The sequence below is a fragment of the Vipera ursinii genome (genome assembly GCF_947247035.1).
Source record: "Vipera ursinii genome assembly, chromosome: 3".
In the NCBI taxonomy this organism is placed as follows: Eukaryota; Metazoa; Chordata; class Lepidosauria; order Squamata; family Viperidae; genus Vipera; species Vipera ursinii.
The window spans coordinates 93,978,340-93,999,503 of record NC_139516.1 but is presented as its reverse complement, the minus strand read 5'-3'; the positions used below and the strand labels follow the sequence as shown (position 1 = coordinate 93,999,503).

Below are 21,164 nucleotides of genomic sequence, written 5' to 3'. Positions count from 1 at the left end.
CTGGAAGAGGTAATATCAAGATAGGAATCTTTCAAGGAGCTTCACTATCATCACTACTGTTTGTTATTGCACCAATTTTTCTTTCAACAATACTAAACAAATCAAGGAATACCTATAAAACATCAAAAACATCTGTCAGGTTATCCCGCCTTCTTTACATGGACAATCTAAAGCATCATCTGAAATAGAATTTCCGCTGAACTCTAGCCTGTGGCAAACTGATCTTCTGTGGCTCAATTCTGCCTCTAATGCATGCTTCCAAAAATAGCTTGTGTTGCTATCCCCCAGATTGTCCCTAAACGAAACAAATGCTTTTTTCTAAACTTTGAGTTAGACACAACTCAATAAATGTTTGCCCCAAATGATCTTAAGAACAATAATGACCTGTTCTGAAGAAAGACATTGGACATTTTAAGTCTGATCAATTAAAATTAAAAGACAATAAAGTATGCTGCTTTAGTTCCACAAGTTCCGGGAAACTATGGAGCCTGATTTTTTATTTATCATGGATGGCTACAATATCAACATTATAGAATTAGTGGCTCTTTTTATACTATTCATTTAAAACTAATTATAGTTACTTTAGGCAATCAGTATTCATGTAAATAGCCCATAGATTCAGAAGAAAATTGAAACAGATTATGTTGCATGTTAATGAAAGGAAATATGGTTATTCTAAGATAATGCTTATTATTCATGTTATATGTAGGTATCTCTGGTGAAAATGAAACCAAATACCTACACACAAAGACTCAATTCCTAAATTACCAGAAATTTTTTTTATTGATTGGAGCTGCAATCCTAGGCATCCAATGTGTATAAGAATATATTTGCTCATGATCAGCAACTGCATATTCTCTTCAGGGAACTTCTTACTCTTTACATTTTTCATGCCCAAGAAATCTGCCCAGAACCACAGTTTTTGTCCATTTGTGTATCACGTAAAAGAGCTGAAAAAGTATCATGAGAAGGAAGGCCTTTAACAATTTCCAGAAGAAAATCAATCCCTTCTTGTAATGGTCTCTGGGTAGCCAACAATATATCTTCATCACAGTTTTGGTATTAGGATGAGAAAATAGAAGGATGCGTGTTTTTCTCTCTTGTCTGTGGCACAACTCTTAATATAATGTCTGAATATAAGAGGACGATTTATTGCAGGATGGATGAAATACGTCATAGTACAGTCTTGCAAGAATAACTTCCGGTATTTAGTGTGGACAGGACTTTGAACCATAGCTTTGGTTAACATTGCAAAATTTATTCCCAGAACTATTGCAAAAGGCTTTTTAAACGATATATAAATAGAAATGTAAATAATTGTAAATGACAGTGAATGCTCCTTATGAATAAAAGTGTTGTTCTTCTGAAAGAGCTTTGTAGATGAAAGCATTGAACTCAATCAGCAATCTTGGCTATTCATCTTGGCTAATATCAGTGAGAATTTATATCTCTTTAAAAAATAAAAATCATTTTTACATATGGGTTTATTATTCATTTAATGAATTCAACACCTCTTTCTAAAATACCATTTTGAGTGTTCTCAAACTGCTTTAAAAAGGATTAATAGTTGTTAATTCTCATTAATCAAATATTTTGGCTACAAGTTTATGCATAAAGGTGTACATTATTGATTTCAGGTACATTTTGAAAAATATATGTTAAATTATAATGGTTAATGATGGCCCATATATTTGCTGAATAATGCATTATTTTAATAATAATAATAATCTAGCTTTTGCAAAGTAGGCTTTTATTTTCAAGATCCATTGTGAACAACTGAAGAGTACATATATTTTCCAGAACAAACACAAGTTTCATGTAGAGGTATTAAAGAGAATGATCCATGATTATTGACATCCAAATGCTGGTTAAAAAGAGCTGCTTCATTCATCTCCATAGACCTAGAAAATAAAATGTAAGTTTGCAAGTTATATTTTAAAGAACTATTTATTATACCTCTTCATCTAGAACAAAATGCACACTTGATAATTTTATAATATTAAACTGATTCCACACATGGGCAATATGGAGGAAATATCAAATATAATTATCTCAATATGTTAAATCTTATGGCCAAATGGACACTCATTCTAGAACAGATTGTAGAGCATTCTGTCACTAAGCAGTTGCTTACTTCTATTGTTCCTCTCTAAAAAATCACAATACAGTAAAACCTTAAACATTTTAAGGTAAAGGTTCCCCCACACATGCGTGCTAGTCGTTTCCAACTCTAGGGGCCGGTGCTCATCTCTGTTTCAAAGCCGAAGAGCCAGTGCTCTGGCAGGCAGAGTGATCCTCAAGCATAACCTTTAAAATGAATAAAGGAACTGGGCTGAATCCCAATTTACTTCTTCCCTCAGAAATCTATTGGATAGATTACATGCAGTGCTTTTTTGTCATAGAATGCACTGGAACAAAGTTCTGGCACCTTTTTTCAACAGATTTTCCAAGTTTTAAAAGTAGCTTTTGAAAATTTGATGTTTTGTCCATGTGGACATGAATCGCCCTGTCAAGCATAGCAGGTTGGCAGCAAAAACATTAAAATGTTGCATGCAGGCTGCTTTTGTGTCAAGTCCAATGCATGCATACTTCGTCTGCACTGGTTGTGATGGCGCTGCTCGGCTTGTGGCACTGCTCGGCTTGTGATTGGTTGGTTGTTTGGTCATACACTGAGTGCTTACTGCAGGTGGTGACCACTGTGTTTCATTACACAACTGACATGTGTATACAGTGATTGATTACATGTGAAAGGTAAATAATTTCTTTATTTTAAAAAATCATTGGTGAATTGAAAATGTTTTTTTAATTTTTAGTGTAATATATATATATATGGATCTTTGGTCATTCGGGTTTTTTCCCACGTAGAATTGATGGTGTAAGAGCAACATTTCGACAGAATCCCATCCGTCATCCTCAGGCTGGTGGCTTCAGCTTCCTTCTTCTGGGAGAAGCATGTGGTAGTGGCTGTTTGTTCCTCTTTTTTAAACTATATATATATAGCAGTAGCCTTCATTCTATGTATATGCCTGCTTATTAGGGCTTTCACACACACCCCAAGCGACATTATTACAAAGTCAGCTTAATTGCCCCCAACAATCTGGGTCCTCATTTTACCTACCTCGGAAGGATGGAAGGCTGAGTCAACCTTGAGCCTGGTGGGACTCGAACCTGCACTAATTGCAGGCAGCTGGTGTTACTTAAGGAGGCATTAGCCCACTGCTCCACCAAGGCTCTCTCTCTATATATATCAGTAAATGGAACTTCTTTGATTGCAATGGACTGTTGGATCCAAACCAAGAATTTAAATGAAAAATTTAGGCTGATTCAAACCAAACTTGTTGCAATGGGGCCATTGAAATCAGCGAGTATAAGAGGATATATTAGAGCCCCAGAAGAGAGGACTTTACCAGGATTCAGGAAGAGATGAAATTATGGCAACTGTTTGTATCTCTCTGATCCAATCCTCATTGTTTTTAAATATACCACCCATCACAGATATAGACATTTCCCCTCTGTTGTTCTGAATGAAAGGAAACTGATTTAAATCACAGAATTCTTAAGAATTTCCCTGGTTTAGAACAACTGCAGAAAATAAAATTAGTTCTATTTTATCCAGATATCTTTTGGGTTTGTTAAATATTTCACGTTTTTAATCCATAGATACCCTTAAAATATATATTTTTAAAAAACTTTCTGAGTTCATTCAATCTTTCTCCCTCTCCATTATCCAAAGGACCTTTTGGGTTAAGATGATTGAGAAAAAGTCATCTTCTTCCCTTTCATCTCCATGAAGTAATCTTATATCAATTTTATTTGAAGAAGTCTGAGCTAATTTGGGCATAACCATTGATTCAAAGTGGGATAAGGAAAGCCAATGATGAAAACTGTAAGATACCTAAAAATCAGAATATTTCATTTGCATGCTGGTAATAAAAGGTGTGGGGGGGAAACAGGGAAAGAAGGGGAAAGTGTACATATTTTATACCAGTGTGGAAGAAGCACCCCTTCTTCCTTCCAGAGATTTGTCCAATTTGTTTTGTTTTGTTTTTCGATAGACATTTACTAGTCTTTTCAAACCACTGGTAGACTGGTTCACTGTTCTTTCTGTCATATGGGGCTTTCAGAAGGCTTGTAGCTTATGATAAAAAAAATCTAAGTGGCAGATTATCTGTATGAAGTAGGAGATCTAATCTTATCTTATCTCTATTCCCCAAATAGCTGAAGCATTTGTGAACATTCAAACTCAAGTGCATAAACACAAAGCAAACATATTTCTGGTTTTAAAGGATTACAATAGCTATTAAAAAGACTTCCTGTTTGAGCAAGGCGACTGAAAGATTTCTTTAAAATTACTAATTAAGAAGGAGAAAGTACAAGTTTTGTGTGGCCTGCCATGCCCTCTTGGCCTCTGAACACTGTCACCTTATCCTCTTCTCCCACATTTTTCTCAGTATTACATTTCTGCCACTAACCTGCTTTGAGACTTTGCATGTTGAATAAGAGATTTCAGTTATAGCACTTAGGCTTATATACAGTATTTCTTCATAGTGCTTTAGAGCAATCTCTAAGCAGTTTACAGAGTCAGTATATTTCTGACAACAATCTGGATTTTCATTTTACCGACCTCGGAAGAATGGAAGGCTGAGTCAACTTGAGCCAGTCAGAATCGAACTCCTGGCAATGAGTAGAGTTAGCCTACAATACAGCATTCTAATCACTGTGCTCTTGTCTTGATATCTGACAAGACTTGTGTAGCTGATGAAGGCACAGGAGGATCAACCATTAGATACTAAACAGGAAGTATTTGGGGCAAATCCATGCAGTTTGTGTGCATGATACAAGGACAGTCCACTGTTTCCCTAGCACGTCTGTATGCTTCTGCCTGTATGTCAGGTTCAGATCCTGAGCTGGGCAAGTACGTGTCCCTCTGTGAATGTGTTAAATGTTAAGCTTTTAATTCAGAAAATAAGCAATAAAAGTTGTAAATTCATTTTTGTAGCACTGTAGCACTTCTCTGACTGTGGCTTCTTTAAAGAATCATTTGATTAAATCATCTTCTCAGGTCCCTACAATATTCAGAGAGGTACTCCCTGTGTTATGGATTATGGATTATGGTTAATAACAGGATGGAGCATCAAAATAGTAAGGTTATTACAATTGAATTTGCATTTTTTCTCTGCTTTTTGTGGAATCATATTATGATTATTTCAAAGGCTTTAGGACATTTTTAAGAAGAAAAATTATAGAAACGTGTCATCACTACTGCTAGTTATAAAAAAAACTAGTCTCCTGCCACCATTATTATTTCATAAACAATCATTCTTTGTAAATTAAGAAATTTATCATACATTAACAATAAAACAATTTCTGCTCTAGACAGAAAGTAAATACAAGGAAACTGAAACAAAAACCAAAAAAACCCTCTGCTTACCTTAGCAGGAAGCAGGGGGATCCCAACCATTAGCAGTACATTTAGAAAGGATTTTTTTGTTTCCTTTAAGGAAAAACCATCTAAAACAGGTTATCTCAATTTCATCGTTGTGCATGTATTGAGACTGTTTAGGTTGAATGAAGCCATTCCTCACTTCTGGAGGGGAACACCGAATTTCTACAGAGGAATATGAATAGGGATACGTGGTCAATAAGTCACTGCCTATGAGACTAATGCATTGCAAAATGAGGAGAGATCCTCATGCTATAAACCTTGAAGTGGAATTTATTTAGAATTTATTTTTTTATGATCTTTTTTTCAATTGCAAGTACCACAAGCTGTGGGACCTTTCTCTGTCTGTTGTGCTTCAGTTCTGTCAACTTCACAAGATAGCAATAGCAATAGAACTTATACTTACATACCGCTTCACAGTGCTTCACAGCCATTTATAAGCGGTTTATAATGTCATATTGGCCCCCAAAATCTGGGTCTTTATTTTAGCAACCTCAGAAGGCTGGAAGGCTGAGTCAGCCTTGAGCTGGTAAGATTAGAACGGCAGAGCTCAGACAATTAGCCTGCTGATTGGCAATCAGCAGAATTAGCTTGCAATACTGCATTCTAACCACCGCGCCACCATGGCTCTTAAGATGGGTGGGCTAAGGAAGCTCAAGACTACCTTCACTGAAATTTGTAATGATGATGATGATGATGATGATGATGATGATGATGATGATGATGATGATAATAATAATAATAATAATAATAATAATAATAATAATAATAATAATATCTTACGCATACGATTGTGCTATATTTCTCCTCCTTCATTCAGTAAATAGGAAAAGTTCTGAGAGCCTTCCAAATGTTATCTTGCTTTTCTGAACTTAAAAATGTTTTAGCCCTTAGACAACAGTTCTTGCATACATCTGTGAAAGCAATCTTTCTTACTTTCTCCATTGGTCTGCCTCCAGTATATAGTTTGTATGTTTTTATTTCTGTTGTTGTTCTTTAACATATATTGAGCTCCCTCTGGTGGCCAAACACAAATCTTTCCTTGTTTAGAAACTGGTTTGGTAAAAAGTTTGATCCCATACACATAGAGCACCCATCATCTCTCATTTTGGAAAAAAAGTGCATCCTGAAAAGCCATACTCCATTTTGTAGCATTCTGAGGTGACAGAAGCATCTAGAAGAATCCAGGTTAGTCCGCAGCACATGTTCTTCTGAGGACAAAATCTATATCCCCTGCATAGCATTAACCTCAACCTGTTTTTAAATAAAGTATCTAGTTCTGTGTTTATGGTCTGGATTATTGAAGGATAGGAAACTTTAGCTACATGTTGAGCTACACACAGGGTAAAATGTAGTGAGGACAGAACATAGGGAAAACACCAGAGAACAATATCATCTGGAAGATTGGTGATTGCAGCATTAGCTATCAAGCAATTGTTTCAGTGTAAAAAGGTTGGGGTGGACTGGACAATATTCATTCTGCTAGCAAAGACTTTTTGAATAAAAAAAGCCCTCTCTCAAGTAAGAATTCACTAATCATGAGAGGACTTAGTGTATGATGAGGAACATGGATGTATTATACAGATGGCTACAGTAATGATCAGGATTAACAGCTTCAAATTCCCCCAGATGATCCCCCAGATTATCCACAACTTATTTATTTCGAGGCCTAGGCTGGCTTCCTGGTGCCTGAAGAATTCTCTGGAAGCAAGGAAAATTCAAGAAATAGACCCAAACATTCTCCAGACAATTTGCAAAACAGATTTCTGGGATCATTTTGTGAGTCTGAACTGATAGACAGTGTTTCCATTCAAGTTCAGCCATTTTGATGTAGCTGGGATAAATGGACTCTGGGTCTCACCTCCCAGAAATGATGAATACAAGATAAAAGATTTTATCTGCGACTGGTTATGTCTTATTTTAATCATGGGAACATAGAATTTGGTTACTGTACAAAGGTTTCAAATCTTCTAGAAGAAGGTTCACATATAAATTTACCTATCAGAAGCAGAATATAAACAGATCTGACATCCGTGTAGAATTTACAAGTATGAACAATGGTAGACTTCTATGTCTCTGAAGGAGTGGAGATGATATTGTGGTGATTGGATGACAAGCCTTAGCCAGCAGAGCCTCCTTGGATAAAGAAAGTCCAAGAAATTGCCCACTATGCTCTGGAAAGCTGTTCCTTGTGAGAAGGCTGCAGGACTTTGCCGTTGACTTGTAAGTCTCAGTGGCCATAAGATGCAAGAAAGTCAATGAATTTTCCTATTCTCTAGTTTATGGATTATGATTAGTGATAGCATGGAGCAAATCTTCTATGGAAAGAGTTCATTATTATTTAATCTGCTTTAGCTACATTTTTTCCTTACTTTTTATGGAACAATTTTATGACTATTATAAAAAGCTTTGGGGCTGTTTCTAAGAAGAAAAATTAAATTACTACAGCTAGTTATAATAAACTAGTGTCCTGCCCCCATTATCATCTCATCACATCCACCATAACATAGGTATATCATTCATAAACAATAAAGCAATTTCTGTTTTGGAAAGAAACTAAAAACAAAGAAAAATTTTTAAAAAACAACACTGCTTACCTTCACAGAGAGGATAGGGACTCCAACCATTAGCAGTACATTTAGAAATGTACCTTCTTGAGATTTCTCTAAATAAAATCCATCTATAACAGATTATCTCGATTTCATCATTGTACATATATTGAGATCGTCTAGGTTCAATACGGCCTTTCCTCACTTCTGGAGGGGAACACTGAATTTCTATGGAGAAATATGAATAGATACATGGTCAATAAGTTACTGTCTATGAAACTAATGTACTGCAAAATGAGGAGAGATCCCCATACTGTAATTCTTGAAGTGGACCTAGAGAATTTATTCACAAAAAGATTCTAAACAAGAAAATACCACAGTCACCAAAATGATACACTGGAACACCTGTCAAAATTATCAAGTTCCAGTAACAAAAGAAAAGATAGGCACATAGAAGTTGTTGCAAATGAGCAAGTTAAAATATTTTGCAATTTCCTAATAAAAACTCATAAGTCTTGGCTCATAACACACCAGGTAAAATAGTGGTTGATAATAAGAAAGTGTGGATACTTGATATGGCAATATCAGGAGAAATTAGAATAGAAAACAAGAATTGGAGAAAATCACAAAGTGACAAGTTCTGAAAGAGCACCTGTGAATTTGCCTATAACTTTGGTTATTCTTTATTTATTTTATTTTTTTTATTTTAATTCCATTTATATCCCGCCCTTCTCCGAAGACTCAGGGCGGCTTACAAGCTTAGCAGTAGCCTTCATTCTATGTATATGCCTGCTTATTAGGGCTTTCACACACACCCCAGCGGCATTATTACAAAGTCAGCTTAATTGCCCCCAACAATCTGGGTCCTCATTTTACCTACCTCGGAAGGATGGAAGGCTGAGTCAACCTTGAGCCTGGTGGGATGCGAACCTGCACTAATTGCAGGCAGCTGGTGTTACTTAAGGAGGCATTAGCCCACTGCTCCACCAAGCTGACAAGCTGATATTCCACACTTCATTGAAACCCATTTCTTGCATCCATCCGACTTGTATTTAGAATCTTTTCAAGATGAATTGGTGGAAATGCAGTTCTACAATCTTGTCCCTTCATGTCTGCCCTGTATCCTGTTGCAACTAAATAAGAACTTTAGATATGTGCAAAATCTGCTAAAATGTTCTGAGTGAGATATGTCCCTTAGGCAAAAATAATTGGAAAAATTACAGAAAATAATGTTTAAAAGTACAATTCTTCAGAGTTAAATAGCTCAGTCCTTCCATAATCATAGTAATACATGCAAGTTCTATTACCAACACATTTTGGTGAAGGTGACCATCCATTTCTTGTGCATTCAACCACTTTTTCCCCATTATCTGGTTCAAGAGTAAATCCACTATCACAATGAATTCGAATTAGATCCCCATCATGATATATAGTTCTTTGAGATCGAAAAGAACCATTCAATATGCTTGGAGGGTTGCATGTAATTTCTAGAGAAAATAAATCATATGTTACATTTAAAAAAAGAAAAATCTGTGCTTATATTGGATTATGAGAATTTTTTCTAACAGCATAGAAACAATACCATTAATATACTATATAACATCATGAGACCATTTTAATCAATAATCATGCCTATTGATGGGCACCAAGTAATTTCAAATTTCCTGTTAGTATCTAAAATATACTGTGAAATTAGCCATCTTGATTAAAGTACTTTTACCACCTTTGTATTTATTTTGAAGATTAATAATAAATTCAGCAAGTTACTATAACTATTCATCTCCTATACTTTGGTGTTGAAATTGAAATATAAAGTTACAATTTGATACCGTCATATTTGCTATTCACTCCCACTGTTGATCACAATAGCCTTTTCAGCCACCTGGAAGTATTGCAAATTAGGGGTTCCACATCTTGCCTGTTATAAATGGGCCCAATTACAGTGGTGATGGATGCACTGCTGTAAAGCACTATGAAGCAGTATATAGCTCTAAGTGCTATTGCTATTGTTGGTAAATCTAAAGAACAAGACTGTGGATAGATTGTCCTGGAGGAAAAAAATCTATGTGATTGATGAGTTGATACCAACTTCATGACGTATAATTAATCAATTTGTTTTTCCTGGGATTGCCCTGGGGGTACCCTGGAAATGTCAGCTGGTCTAGAATTCAATACACTGCATGTTCACAGATGTAAACTTAATTCTGTAATATTATAATACTGCTATAGAAGTTTCACTGGCTACCAGTGTTCCTTTGGATGCAATCCAAGGAGCTGCTCATTACCTTTAAAGCTGGATGTGGGCTATCTGTGACATTAAATTTTCCAAATAATCACTGCTTGTCCACCTTGGAAGGCAAGACAACATTCACTAATGGTCCCAAACTATCATTTTGGTCAGGGAATGATATTAAGCTTTCTCCTTGCAGCTCCCCTGCTCTGGGATCAGCTACCTACAGGTGAAGAGTTAAAGGAACATGTGTGTATAAGTGTGCATTTTTTTATTCTTTGATTCCTATTTTTATATCTGTAAATTGCCTAGAATCCATAAGGAAAAATATGATAGAGAAATGTGCGTAAACAAACATTTCCATTATGTTTTTCTGATGCTTGTGGTGAAACTACTGGTACTGGGAGACATTAAACTTCTAAAATTGTGAAATGTACCACATTAGGCATCCACTAATCTACTAGTCCCAAGATCAGAGGTAAACCAATATTCTCTAGCAGTAACTAAATTAGATTTTGGTATGGCAATAGTTTATAAATTCTTTAAAAATAGAAATATATAGTAGCTCAGCTATGGATATGAGCTGTACTATACCATTCAATGATATAAATGGTATTGCCATGCAGATATATTATCCTGCATTGATGAATGAGCAATCTTTTTGGAAAAACTCTCAAGGATGCTGTGTGCTATTTTTGTGCTAAATTAGCCATGGTTTGTAAAATTAAATCCTTTGAGTCACCTTTGCATTTAGGAATCATGGGGGTTGTGCCATCACAATGGATTATAGAGGCTGATTGGGAAGAATCTGCTGCAAGGACATATCCTGTTCTACAGATCAACTCTATAGAATGTCTACGTTGCACAAATATATTTTCAGAGGCATCCATTCCATCTTTAACTTCTATCTTCTGCCTTTCCAGTTCAGCCGTGGGAATCATACAGGGATCTCAGATGAAAAAGAAAATTAATCTGTTAGAGAAGGATCTAAATGCAAATCCAAATCTTGTTGCTAAGGTCTAATAATAGAATTTAGGTTTCACCTACTACCAGTTCAACTCAGACTTAGAACTGAAATCATATAAGTCATTTTAAGCAAGAGAAAAAGAAAGCAGTGAATGGATCCTAATGATTAGAAATGCTCATCAAAATTAGGTGAAGACTATTTTCTGCTGATAGAATTTTGTCAAGAGAATGCAATGGTCATAGCAAACACTCTTTTCCAATAACCCAAGAGACGGCTTTACACATGGACATCACCAGACGGTCAACACAGAAATCAGATTGACTATATGCTCTGCAGCCAAAGATGGAGAAGCTCTATATACTGTAGTCAGTAAAAACAAGACCAGGAGCTGACTGTGGCTCAGACCATGAGCTTCTCACTGCAAAGTTTAGGCTTAAACTGAAGAAAGTAGGGAAAAGCACTAGGCCACTCAGGTATGAATTAAATCATATCCCTGTTGAATATACAGTAGAGGTGACAAATATATTTAAGGAATTAGATCTGATAGAGTGCCTAAAGAACTATGGACAGAGGTTCGCAACATTGTACAAGAGGTAGCAACCAAAACCATCCCAAAGAAAAAGAAATGCAAGAAAGCAAAATGGCTGTCTGAGGAAGCTTTGCAAATAGCTGAGGAAAGGAGGGAAGCGAAAGGCAAAGGAGAAAAAGAAAGATATGCCCAATTGAATGCAGAGTTCCAGAGAATAGCTAGAAGAGATAAGAATGCCTTCTTAAATGGACACTGCAAAGAAATAGAAGAAAATAATAGAGTAGGGAGGACCAGAGATCTTTTCAAGAAAATTGGAGAGATGAAAGGAAAGTTCAATGCAAAAATGGGCATGATAAAGGACCAAAACGGCAGGGACCTAACAGAGGCAGAAGAGATTAAGAAGAGGTGGCAAAATTACACAGAAGAACTATACAAGAATGAGCTTAACAACCCTGATAATCACAATGAGGTGGTCACTGACCTCGAGCCAGACATTCTAGAATGTGAACTGAAGTGGGCCTTAGAAAAGCTGAGCAACAACAAAGCTAGTGGAGGTGACAGTATTCCAGCTGAGCTATTCAAAATCTTAAAAGACAATGCAGTAAAAGTGCTACACTCAATTTGCCAGCAAATTTAGAAAACTCAACAGTGGCCACAGGATTAGAAAAGATCAGTTTACATTCCAATTCCTAAGAAAGGCAGTGCCAAAGAATGTTCAAACTATCATACCATTGCACTCATTTCTCATGCTAGTAAAGTTATGCTTAAAATCCTACAAGCTAGACTCCAGCAGTATGTGGATCGAGAACTACCAGAAGTACAGGCAGGATTTCGAAGAGGCAGAGGAACTAGAGATCAAATTGCCAACATACGCTGAATCATGGAGAAAGCTAGAGAGTTCCAGAAAAACATCTACTTCTGCTTCATTGACTATGCTAAAGCCTTTGATTGTGTGGATCATAACAAACTGTGGCAAGTTCTTAAAGAGATGGGCATACCAGACCATCTTATTTGTCTCTTGAGAAACCTATATGTGAGCCAAGAAGCAACAGTGAGAACTGGACACGGAACCACTGATTGGTTCAAAATTGGGAAAGGAGTCCGGCAAGGCTGTGTATTGTCACCCTGCCTATTTAACTTATATGCAGAGCACATCATGAGAAAGGCAGGGCTAGATGAGTCAAAAGTTGGTATTAAGATTGCCGGAAGAAATATCAACAACCTAAGATATGCAGATGATACCACTCTAATGGTAGAAAGTGAAGAAGAACTAAAGAGCCTCTTGTTGCAGGTGAAGAAGGAGAGTGCAAAACTTGTGTTGAAACTTAACATTAAGAAAACCAAGATCATGGCATCTGGCCCTCTCAATTCCTGGCAAATAGATGGGGAAGAAATGGAGGTAGTGACAGATTTTATTTTTCTGGGCTCCAAGATCACTGCAGATGGGGACTGTAGCCAAGAAATTAAAAGACGCTTGCTCCTGGGGAGGAAAGCCATGGCAAATCTAGACAGCACACTAAAAAGCAGAGATATCACCCTGTCAACAAAAGTGCGTATAGTCAAGGCTATGGTCTTCCCAGTTGCAATATATGGCAGTGAAAGTTGGATCATAAAAAAGGCTCAGTGCCAAAAAATTGAGGCCTTTGAACTGTGGTGCTGGAGAAGAGTGGAAGGCGATCAAACCAGTCCTAGAGGAGATCAACCCTGACTGCTCTTTAGAAGGCCAGATCCTGAAGCTAAAACTCAAATACTTTGGCCACCTAATGAGAAGGAAGGACTCACTGGAGAAGAGCCTAATGCTGGGAAAGATTGAGGGGAATAGAAGAAGGGGACGACAGAGAATGAGGTGGCTGGATGGAGTCACTGAAGCAGTAGGCGTGAGCTTAAATGGACTCCAGAAGATGGTAGAGGACAGGAAGGCCTGGAGGAACGTTGTCCATAGGGTCGTGATGGGTCGGACACAACTTCGCAGCTAACAACAACAAAATTTTCTGCTTACTGAGGCAAATGGGCACCTTTGTCCAGGTCCCATTTTCACAGAAAGATCTGTTCTGGCCTTCCATGGCATAATACTTTTGGCATTTGAATTCTACTGAAGAGCCAGATCTGTACTGCTTCTCAGATAAAGTAGTAATGTCTCCATTCTCAATCCTTGGTGGAGCACTGCAGTTTTCCCCTCTTTCTATTAAATCTGAAAGAATGAAAAGATTTTGCCCATACTCCAAACTAAAGCTTTGTGATTAACTATCAGTATTTTCTGACCAATTAAATAGACACCAATAAATCTGTTTTAATAAGCATCCATCCAAGTTGTATGTGTTTATAGTATTTTTAAAATATACACAGAAAAAAACAGCAATATATATCTATTGAACAGATAATCTAAGTAGTTGTTAAATATAATGCAAAAGCAGCTACAAAAGCAGAAAGAATAGTCAAATTAACAATGCCTCCACTTAGAATTAACACATTAAACTGATATACACCAGCTAAATACATTGCAACTTACACATAAACATAAACTGCTCTTTTTATGAATCTATGACAAAATTTATACAGCATCATTTATTTTCTTAGCAGAAAAAATAGCCTTTTCCAAAATTGATAATTATGTTTCTTGAATTCCACATGTATGATATAACCTCGCAGTTCCAGAAAAATGGTTAGATTTCTTGATTTTAGAATATAATTCAAAATACCATTTACAACTTTAACGTGAAAAACATTTACCCATATTTCTATTTGTTACAATATTCTTCTAAAATGAAGCCAAAATTACTATGACTCAGTTCTGAATGTTTCTGATTTAATTTTTGAGGAGTTCCAATGAATTCAGAATCAAATCTCTACATAAATTCATTTCAACTTCAAGTCCAAAGGATACACTTAATGTGTTTTGAGGTCTGAATAGAGGATGGAAGATCTTGTGGGGTGGTTCTAGGAGTCTCCCTAACCCAGGAGAGTCATATCAACCAAAAGAATGCCTACGGTAGTCTTTCTGTTAGTAAGATGAAAAAGGCAACAGCCCAGGAAAAAAAACCCTTCGGGGAGCCCCAGAGAACTCTCCCTGAGCTTGCCTTCAGTTGGCCATCTTCACAAGAAGTCCCATGTATGCTTAATCTTTCTGATGTAGTCTTTGAAGAGTTCTAATACATTTAGAATCAAATCTCTTCATAAAATCATTTCAACATCAGGTTCAAGGGATAATCTTAACATGTTTTCAAGTTTTACATAAACTGCTGTTCCATTTTTTTTATTCCAACTCTTCATTCCATAAGTCATACTTCACAACAATTTAAACCACAAATTTCAGATACAGTTTCAAACTCAAGTTGATTGACAATAAAGATATGATTAAATTGATTACATTGACACTTACATTTTAGGCCAGGAATTTCTAGCTGAATTGCTGACATTCCTTATAATAATAATTTCAAAGAAATTGATTTAAAGTAACTATTACAGATTATCTCATCTTTTCTGAAAGAACAAGATACCACCTATTTTTTTAAAAGAATTCCTCCATAAATAAGTGAGACTTATCATAAAAACACAATCTACATCTCAACAGAACTCAGATACACCTACTTGCTCACAACTCCCTTTATTTTTTGCTATATGTTGAAATCATCTTTGCTCTGTGTTGACCCAAGTAATTGTCAACATCTTAATAGAAAATACTTAAAGTAATGGCATATAGGAATGACCTTGGAAAGAAGTGAGAGGAGATGCAGCCAAGGGAATGGTCAGAGATAAAAGGCTACATCACAGAAATGTGGATGGGCAAGTGTTTCAGAAAAGACAAGGATTGTCTAGTCCACAGGTCTGCAACCCGCGGCTCCGGAGCCGCATGCGGCTCTTTCAGCCGTCTCCTGCGGCTCCCAGTCCTCTGCCATGTGCAGTCCCCCCCAAAAAAAGTGGGACTAAAAAAGTTCAACCAATCAATTCAAATATGCAGGGTAGGTGCATATCTCGCCTTGGCTCCACTCTTCAGTCAAACCCTGTTCTGCGCATGTGCGCATGTACATGCATGCGCACATATTTTTTGCGGCTCCCAGTTTTTCCTTTTGTGAGGGAACCGGTTCCAAGTGGCTCTTTCACTGTTTCAGGTTGCTGACCCCTGGTCTAGTCCAATCTAACACGTTCTGAGCATAGCAAAATATACTATTTATACGTTGATGTAAACATCAAATGTCCTCCAAGTTAAATTATACTGTATATATATCATTTTCTCTTTCTATAATTTTTAATTAAAATTTTACAAAACACAGAAAGGAAGGAAGGAAGGAAGGAAGGAAGGAAGGAAGGAAGGAAGGAAGGAAGGAAGGAAAACAAAACTGTAGAAAGAAACAAAAAAAGATGTGATCCTTTGCAGTAAGTAGTTACAAAATTTACAAAATTCACTCTTAATTTATGATTACAAAAGATTGCATCACTTTCTGATTTTGACCATTAATATGTGATGTTGTTTTGAAATATTTCTATCTTAACCGAATAGAACTGAAATAAAACTGAAACTTAACTGAAAATTCACAAAAAGATTTAGGGATCCACCAACAATTAAGTGATCAACAAACAGTGATAGTTCTGAAAATTATCTATTAAATTCTTCTGGACTATTTTTGTGGGCTACAAAATTATTATAAGAATCAGAAAATTAAACATCTTCAAGCAAAGATCTCCGTGACCCAAACAGTTTGGAACAAATATATGCAGAAATATTAAGTACAGTCATATTCTCAGGTACCTTACTATTACTATGACTATATGATAATGTCATCCAACCTATTTCAAACAAAAGAGATTTTTCATCATGCAAAATATGGTTCTTTCCTAATGATATGATATCAACATGTTTTTAAACAACTTTTACATTTTTTAAAACAAATTCCTATGCTACCAATATTTATTTTTTAAAAACCCTCCCTTTTTACAACTCTGTAAACCCTTAATTTGGTTAGACACTGGGTGACTGAAGGGAGCTGAGCATTTACTGACTGGATGCCTTCCTGATGCCAAATGGAGTTCACAGCAGATATTTTTACTTTGCGCCCTAGGAGAGAAACATATGCTACTACCAAGGATTGACTCTCAACCGTCCAAGTGGTAGGTGAGCATCTTCACTACTAGAAGACCACATCACTCATGCTACCAATATTTATATGTATCTTTGTGTATTTACTAACTGATTTTATTTTTATCTTGACGTAATGCATCTCTAAAATTTAAAACTTCTGACTTATGAAGGCTCATTTCCTTTGCATAAAATGGTACAGAAGCTGCAGACATGTCCCCTGCATAATCAATGCACTTATGGAGATATTATGTGCTGTAGCGATAGACCAGAGCATTAATAAAGGGCATTATAAAAATAACCTCATCTATAGGAAAATATAGAGAAAAAGAATCTATTCTAGTTAACACCCTCTTGTTGACTTGGGGGAAAGTATAGATAGCTACACTACTGTCAACATGTTTTTCTACATATGCACAGGGGAAAAACTTCAGTCGCAAAACTTCAGCAGGATTTATTGCTATGAAAAGTCTCTATTTCTGTAATCTCTGATTTTAGTACATTAGCATCTGAGTAGTTAAATGATGTGGAAATATATTCAATAAATATATTTCATTTTACACCTGTTCATTTCAACTTTTTTGTTTATAAGTAAAATAAACCATTAAACACAAATACTTCAATGAAATCAAAGAGTAAACTTGTACATCAGTTTTAAAGTAGCATTATTAGATATGATAATCACTTGGTTATTGCAGTATCAAAATATTTATTACCCAAAACAAAGTCCCCCCCAAACAGGTGTGAATTTATAATACCAATTGCTATTCACCAATCAGTTGCTGAAAAATTTTGCATATGATAAGAGGATTGTAATTATCAGTCTATGACATTCTTAACAAATCTGGTATTACAAATTTCAAGAAAGCCATAAATGAAAAATGAAAGTCTTTTAATGATTGCAGCAGAAACTGTTTCCATTAGTAACCCTTTGATTTGTCTTCCTCTTTGCTTACCATTTTGAGAAGAGCAGCCTGGCCAGAGAAGAAAAGCAGCAGCCAGGAGCAGCCAGCTCTTCATAGCTCTTCAGGCAGTGTCTGAACCACCAAACCTCACTTCAGCAGTTTGGCTTTCTCAGCTGATTTCTTCCAACTATTACCAGCCTTTCCTCATTTTATGTTTATCTTTGGTCACAAAAACCTGGGAGGAGGAAATATTTACTGGAATAATATAGCAACAAACAAATCAAGCAACAGTTCAGCTTTTCAGGCAGTGTTTCAAACTCTTCAGAAGAAAAAAATATCACTTGCATTCCAAGGTAGATAAGTAGCAGAAGTTAACAGCAAAATTATTACACAAACTGCTTTCTCATTTTCCCAGTTCTTAACACTGTCTTTTTTTATTGTAAAGCACCCAGAATGACTCAGAGGAAGTGGGCAGTGTAGAAATTTGATAACTAATTAAATTACATTTGATATCTGACATACCTATTTTGCATTTATTATGTAAATATTTATAAGAACCACAAGTTTGCAGCTATCTAATAATTTCTTTAAATAGCTTTGAAGTTTAACAATCTTTAGTCAAATGTAGTTAACCATTAGCCAATCCTACCAGGGAGACTGTTTGTACATGGGGATTTTTGTCCCCCTGAGATACTGCAGATCTGGGATTGGGTTGCACTTCTACGAATAGCCAGATGGACAAAATAATATCAACCCCCAGGGGCTAGAACAGAGAAAATAATATTGCCTTTTATCAGAAGGATGCAAAATATACCCTTCTCCAGGAAAATTTCCATGCACAAGGGAAAATGTGACATTCCATTTTATTTTCCTTTTCCCCATTTTTTTTGTCTTTTAGAGAAAATATGATGTCACCAGTTACCAGTTTATAATACAATTTTCTTAAATTCAAAAGTCTCATTCTTTTTACAGGTTTGTATAAGAGGTATTCTTTGCTGCCAATACCATCTAACTTCTCTGGAAAAAAACCCAATACATATATTATCTATCTTGTACATTTTGAATTGAATCAAAAAGATATCAACATCATGTATTGTTAGTGGAAACACGTTTTATCTCTCCCAGGACCTACAAGATTTGACAACTGTACCTAGTACTGAAGGGATTTTATTGTGCTTATGATTTTAGTATGTTTAAGTTTGACATTAGCAGCTATGAAGAGCAACCAGGAGCAGCCAGCTCTTCATAGCTCTTACCAGTGTTTTTTTTTGTAAAAGAAAAAGGTGCCGGAACTCACACATGTCATACATGTCACACATGCCTTGCCTACCCTACAAGGTTCCATCCAAAAAAGGTGCCGGAACTCCGTTCTGAGCGTTCAATGAGAAAAAAAGCCCTGGCTCTTACGCAATGTCTGAACCACCAAACTCACTTCAGCAGTTTGATTATCTCAGCAGTTTTCTCCTAGCTGCTACCATCTCTTCCTCATTTTTGTTTGTTGGTTTGCTTTTTGTTAGGGAACTGATGAGGAGGAAATATTATCTGAATAAGAATATGATCTTGGCAGCTAAGAGAGGATACCATGAGAATTTGGGGAACTTTATGTTGCAATGATAATAACAAACAAATCAAGCAAGTTCAGCTTTCCCGGCAGTGATTCAAAATCTTCAAAAGGAAAAATCACCAGAGTTGATAAATTTTAAACCGTTCCAAGATCTTCAGTTGAAGCAACTACCTGCAAAATTATTAGACATGAGATTTATGAGAAATTCTTGTCAGTGAAAACTGATTTCTTCCAGGGCTTAACACTTCATTTTATCATAAATCACCCAGAGTGAGTCAGGTGAAATGGGCAGAGTAGAAATTCAATGACTAATTAAATTACAATTAATATCTGACATATCTATTTTGCATTTATTATGTCAATAGTTATAAGAATCACAACTTTGCAGATATTCAATATTTTCCTTTAATCTAGTTAATCATTAGTCAATGATTATCAGGGAGACTGTTTGTACAGTTTAGAGCTTTTTTTTTCTCCCCTGATTTTACAGATCTAGGATTAGGTTCCACTTATACAAATATCCAGAAAATCAAAATAATATCAACTCCCAGAGGCTAGAAGAAGAGAGAAAATAAGACCTGGCTTCCTTATCGGAAGGATACAATACCTACCCTTCTCCTCTTACCCACCAGGAAAATTTCCTTTTAGAAGGGAAAATGTGACTTTTTTTTCCTTTTTTGTCTTTTAGAAAAAATATGTTGTCACCATTTTATAATATATTTTTCTTAAATTTAAAAGTCTCATTTTTTTGCAGGTGTGTTTGAGAAGTATTCTGTCAGGACCCACTTCAATCCCACATCTTAAGAAAGCAGAACTCTTGGAAGCGATTTCTTCTAACAGGAACTTTTATTAAGAGTAGTTTATAGCAGGCATAATAGACAGGATCTGAAATTTCCAGGGCAGAATGATAGGTTAAGGTATCCCCAAGCAAGACCCCACCCCATAGTCTATCCAGCTGGTGTGGGACAACCAATCCCCAGGTGTTAGGTTCATCATGGGAAAAGGGGAGATAACATCGGCCCGTCTCCAGATCAAACAGCGATGGTTGACGGCTCTTCACCCCTTCCTCTGGGATCGTAGAAATAAACCGGGCATGGAGGTTACATTCTTTATTCCTTCCCTTGTTCTTACTGAGAGTTTAGGGAATAAATTCTGAGAGAGAGAGAGAGCACAGGGGAGCAAGATGTTACATTGTAGCAGATAGAGGAAGCAAAGGCAATAAACAAAAGCAAAAGGTTACATTGTAGTGGATAGAGGAAGCAAAAGCAATGAACCTGAGGGCACATTCTTTGAGCCGTCTCTTGCGGCTCCCAGCCGCCCGGTGCGCGCGCACCTCTTCCAACGGGCAGTGGTGCGCGCGCACCTCTCCAAATGGAGAGTGGCACCGCCCGTTTGGAGAGGTGCACGCGCACCTCCCCGAATGGGCGGAGGTGCGCGCGCACCTCCCCAAACCTTTGGAGAGGTGCGCGCGTACCTCCGCGCGAATGGGCAGCGGTGCCGCTCTTTGAGGAAGCTGCCGCGGCCCGTCTGTGAAGCTGCCGAAAGCGGCAGCTTAGCAGACGGGCCGCGGCAGCTTCCGCAAAGAGCGGCGCCCCTGCCCATTCCGAGAGGTGCGCGCGCACCTCTCCGAACGACCGGAGGTGCGCGCGCACCTCCCCAAACCTTTGGGGAGGTGCGCGCGTACCTCCGCGCGAACGGGCAGCGGTGCCGCTCTTTCAGGAAGCTGCCGCTTTCGTAAACTGCCGTAAACTGAGCGCCCACGCAGCCTTCTCCCCTGAGGTGCGCAAATGGCGGCCGAGGCGCTCCGACGGGCCGGCGAGCGAGCGAGCGAGCGGGCGGCCTTGGGTCTCCGCCCCACTCCGGGGCTCACCTTCACGCGGCTCACGCTGGCCTCGAGCCACAG

At 37.2% G+C, this 21,164-nt stretch overlaps 1 protein-coding gene across 3 annotated transcripts; it reads right to left on the bottom strand.

Moving 5' to 3' along the window:
- Window positions 1-657: 657 nt before the first annotated feature.
- On the bottom strand, window positions 658-18,037 carry LOC310637533 (complement factor H-related protein 4-like). Of its 3 annotated transcripts, none has more exons than XR_014491939.1 (8): window positions 17,749-18,037; window positions 13,718-13,909; window positions 10,965-11,171; window positions 9,300-9,479; window positions 8,041-8,220; window positions 5,432-5,608; window positions 4,473-4,624; window positions 658-1,901 (listed from the first exon to the last, which is right to left on the bottom strand). XR_014491939.1 is itself a non-coding variant. In XM_083357989.1 (8 exons), the coding sequence occupies exons 3-7, from the start codon at window positions 13,779-13,781 to the stop codon at window positions 5,433-5,435; spliced, it is 807 nt and encodes a 268-aa protein (XP_083214115.1). In that variant the 5' UTR covers window positions 13,782-13,909; window positions 16,466-16,503; window positions 17,749-17,799; the 3' UTR covers window positions 658-1,901; window position 5,432. The 3 variants fall into 3 exon arrangements, 2 of the variants coding, with proteins under 2 accessions (XP_083214115.1, XP_083214114.1); XM_083357989.1 differs by lacking the exon at window positions 4,473-4,624 and adding an exon at window positions 16,466-16,503 and having other exon boundaries at window positions 17,749-17,799; XM_083357988.1 differs by lacking the exon at window positions 4,473-4,624.
- Window positions 18,038-21,164: the final 3,127 nt, after the last annotated feature.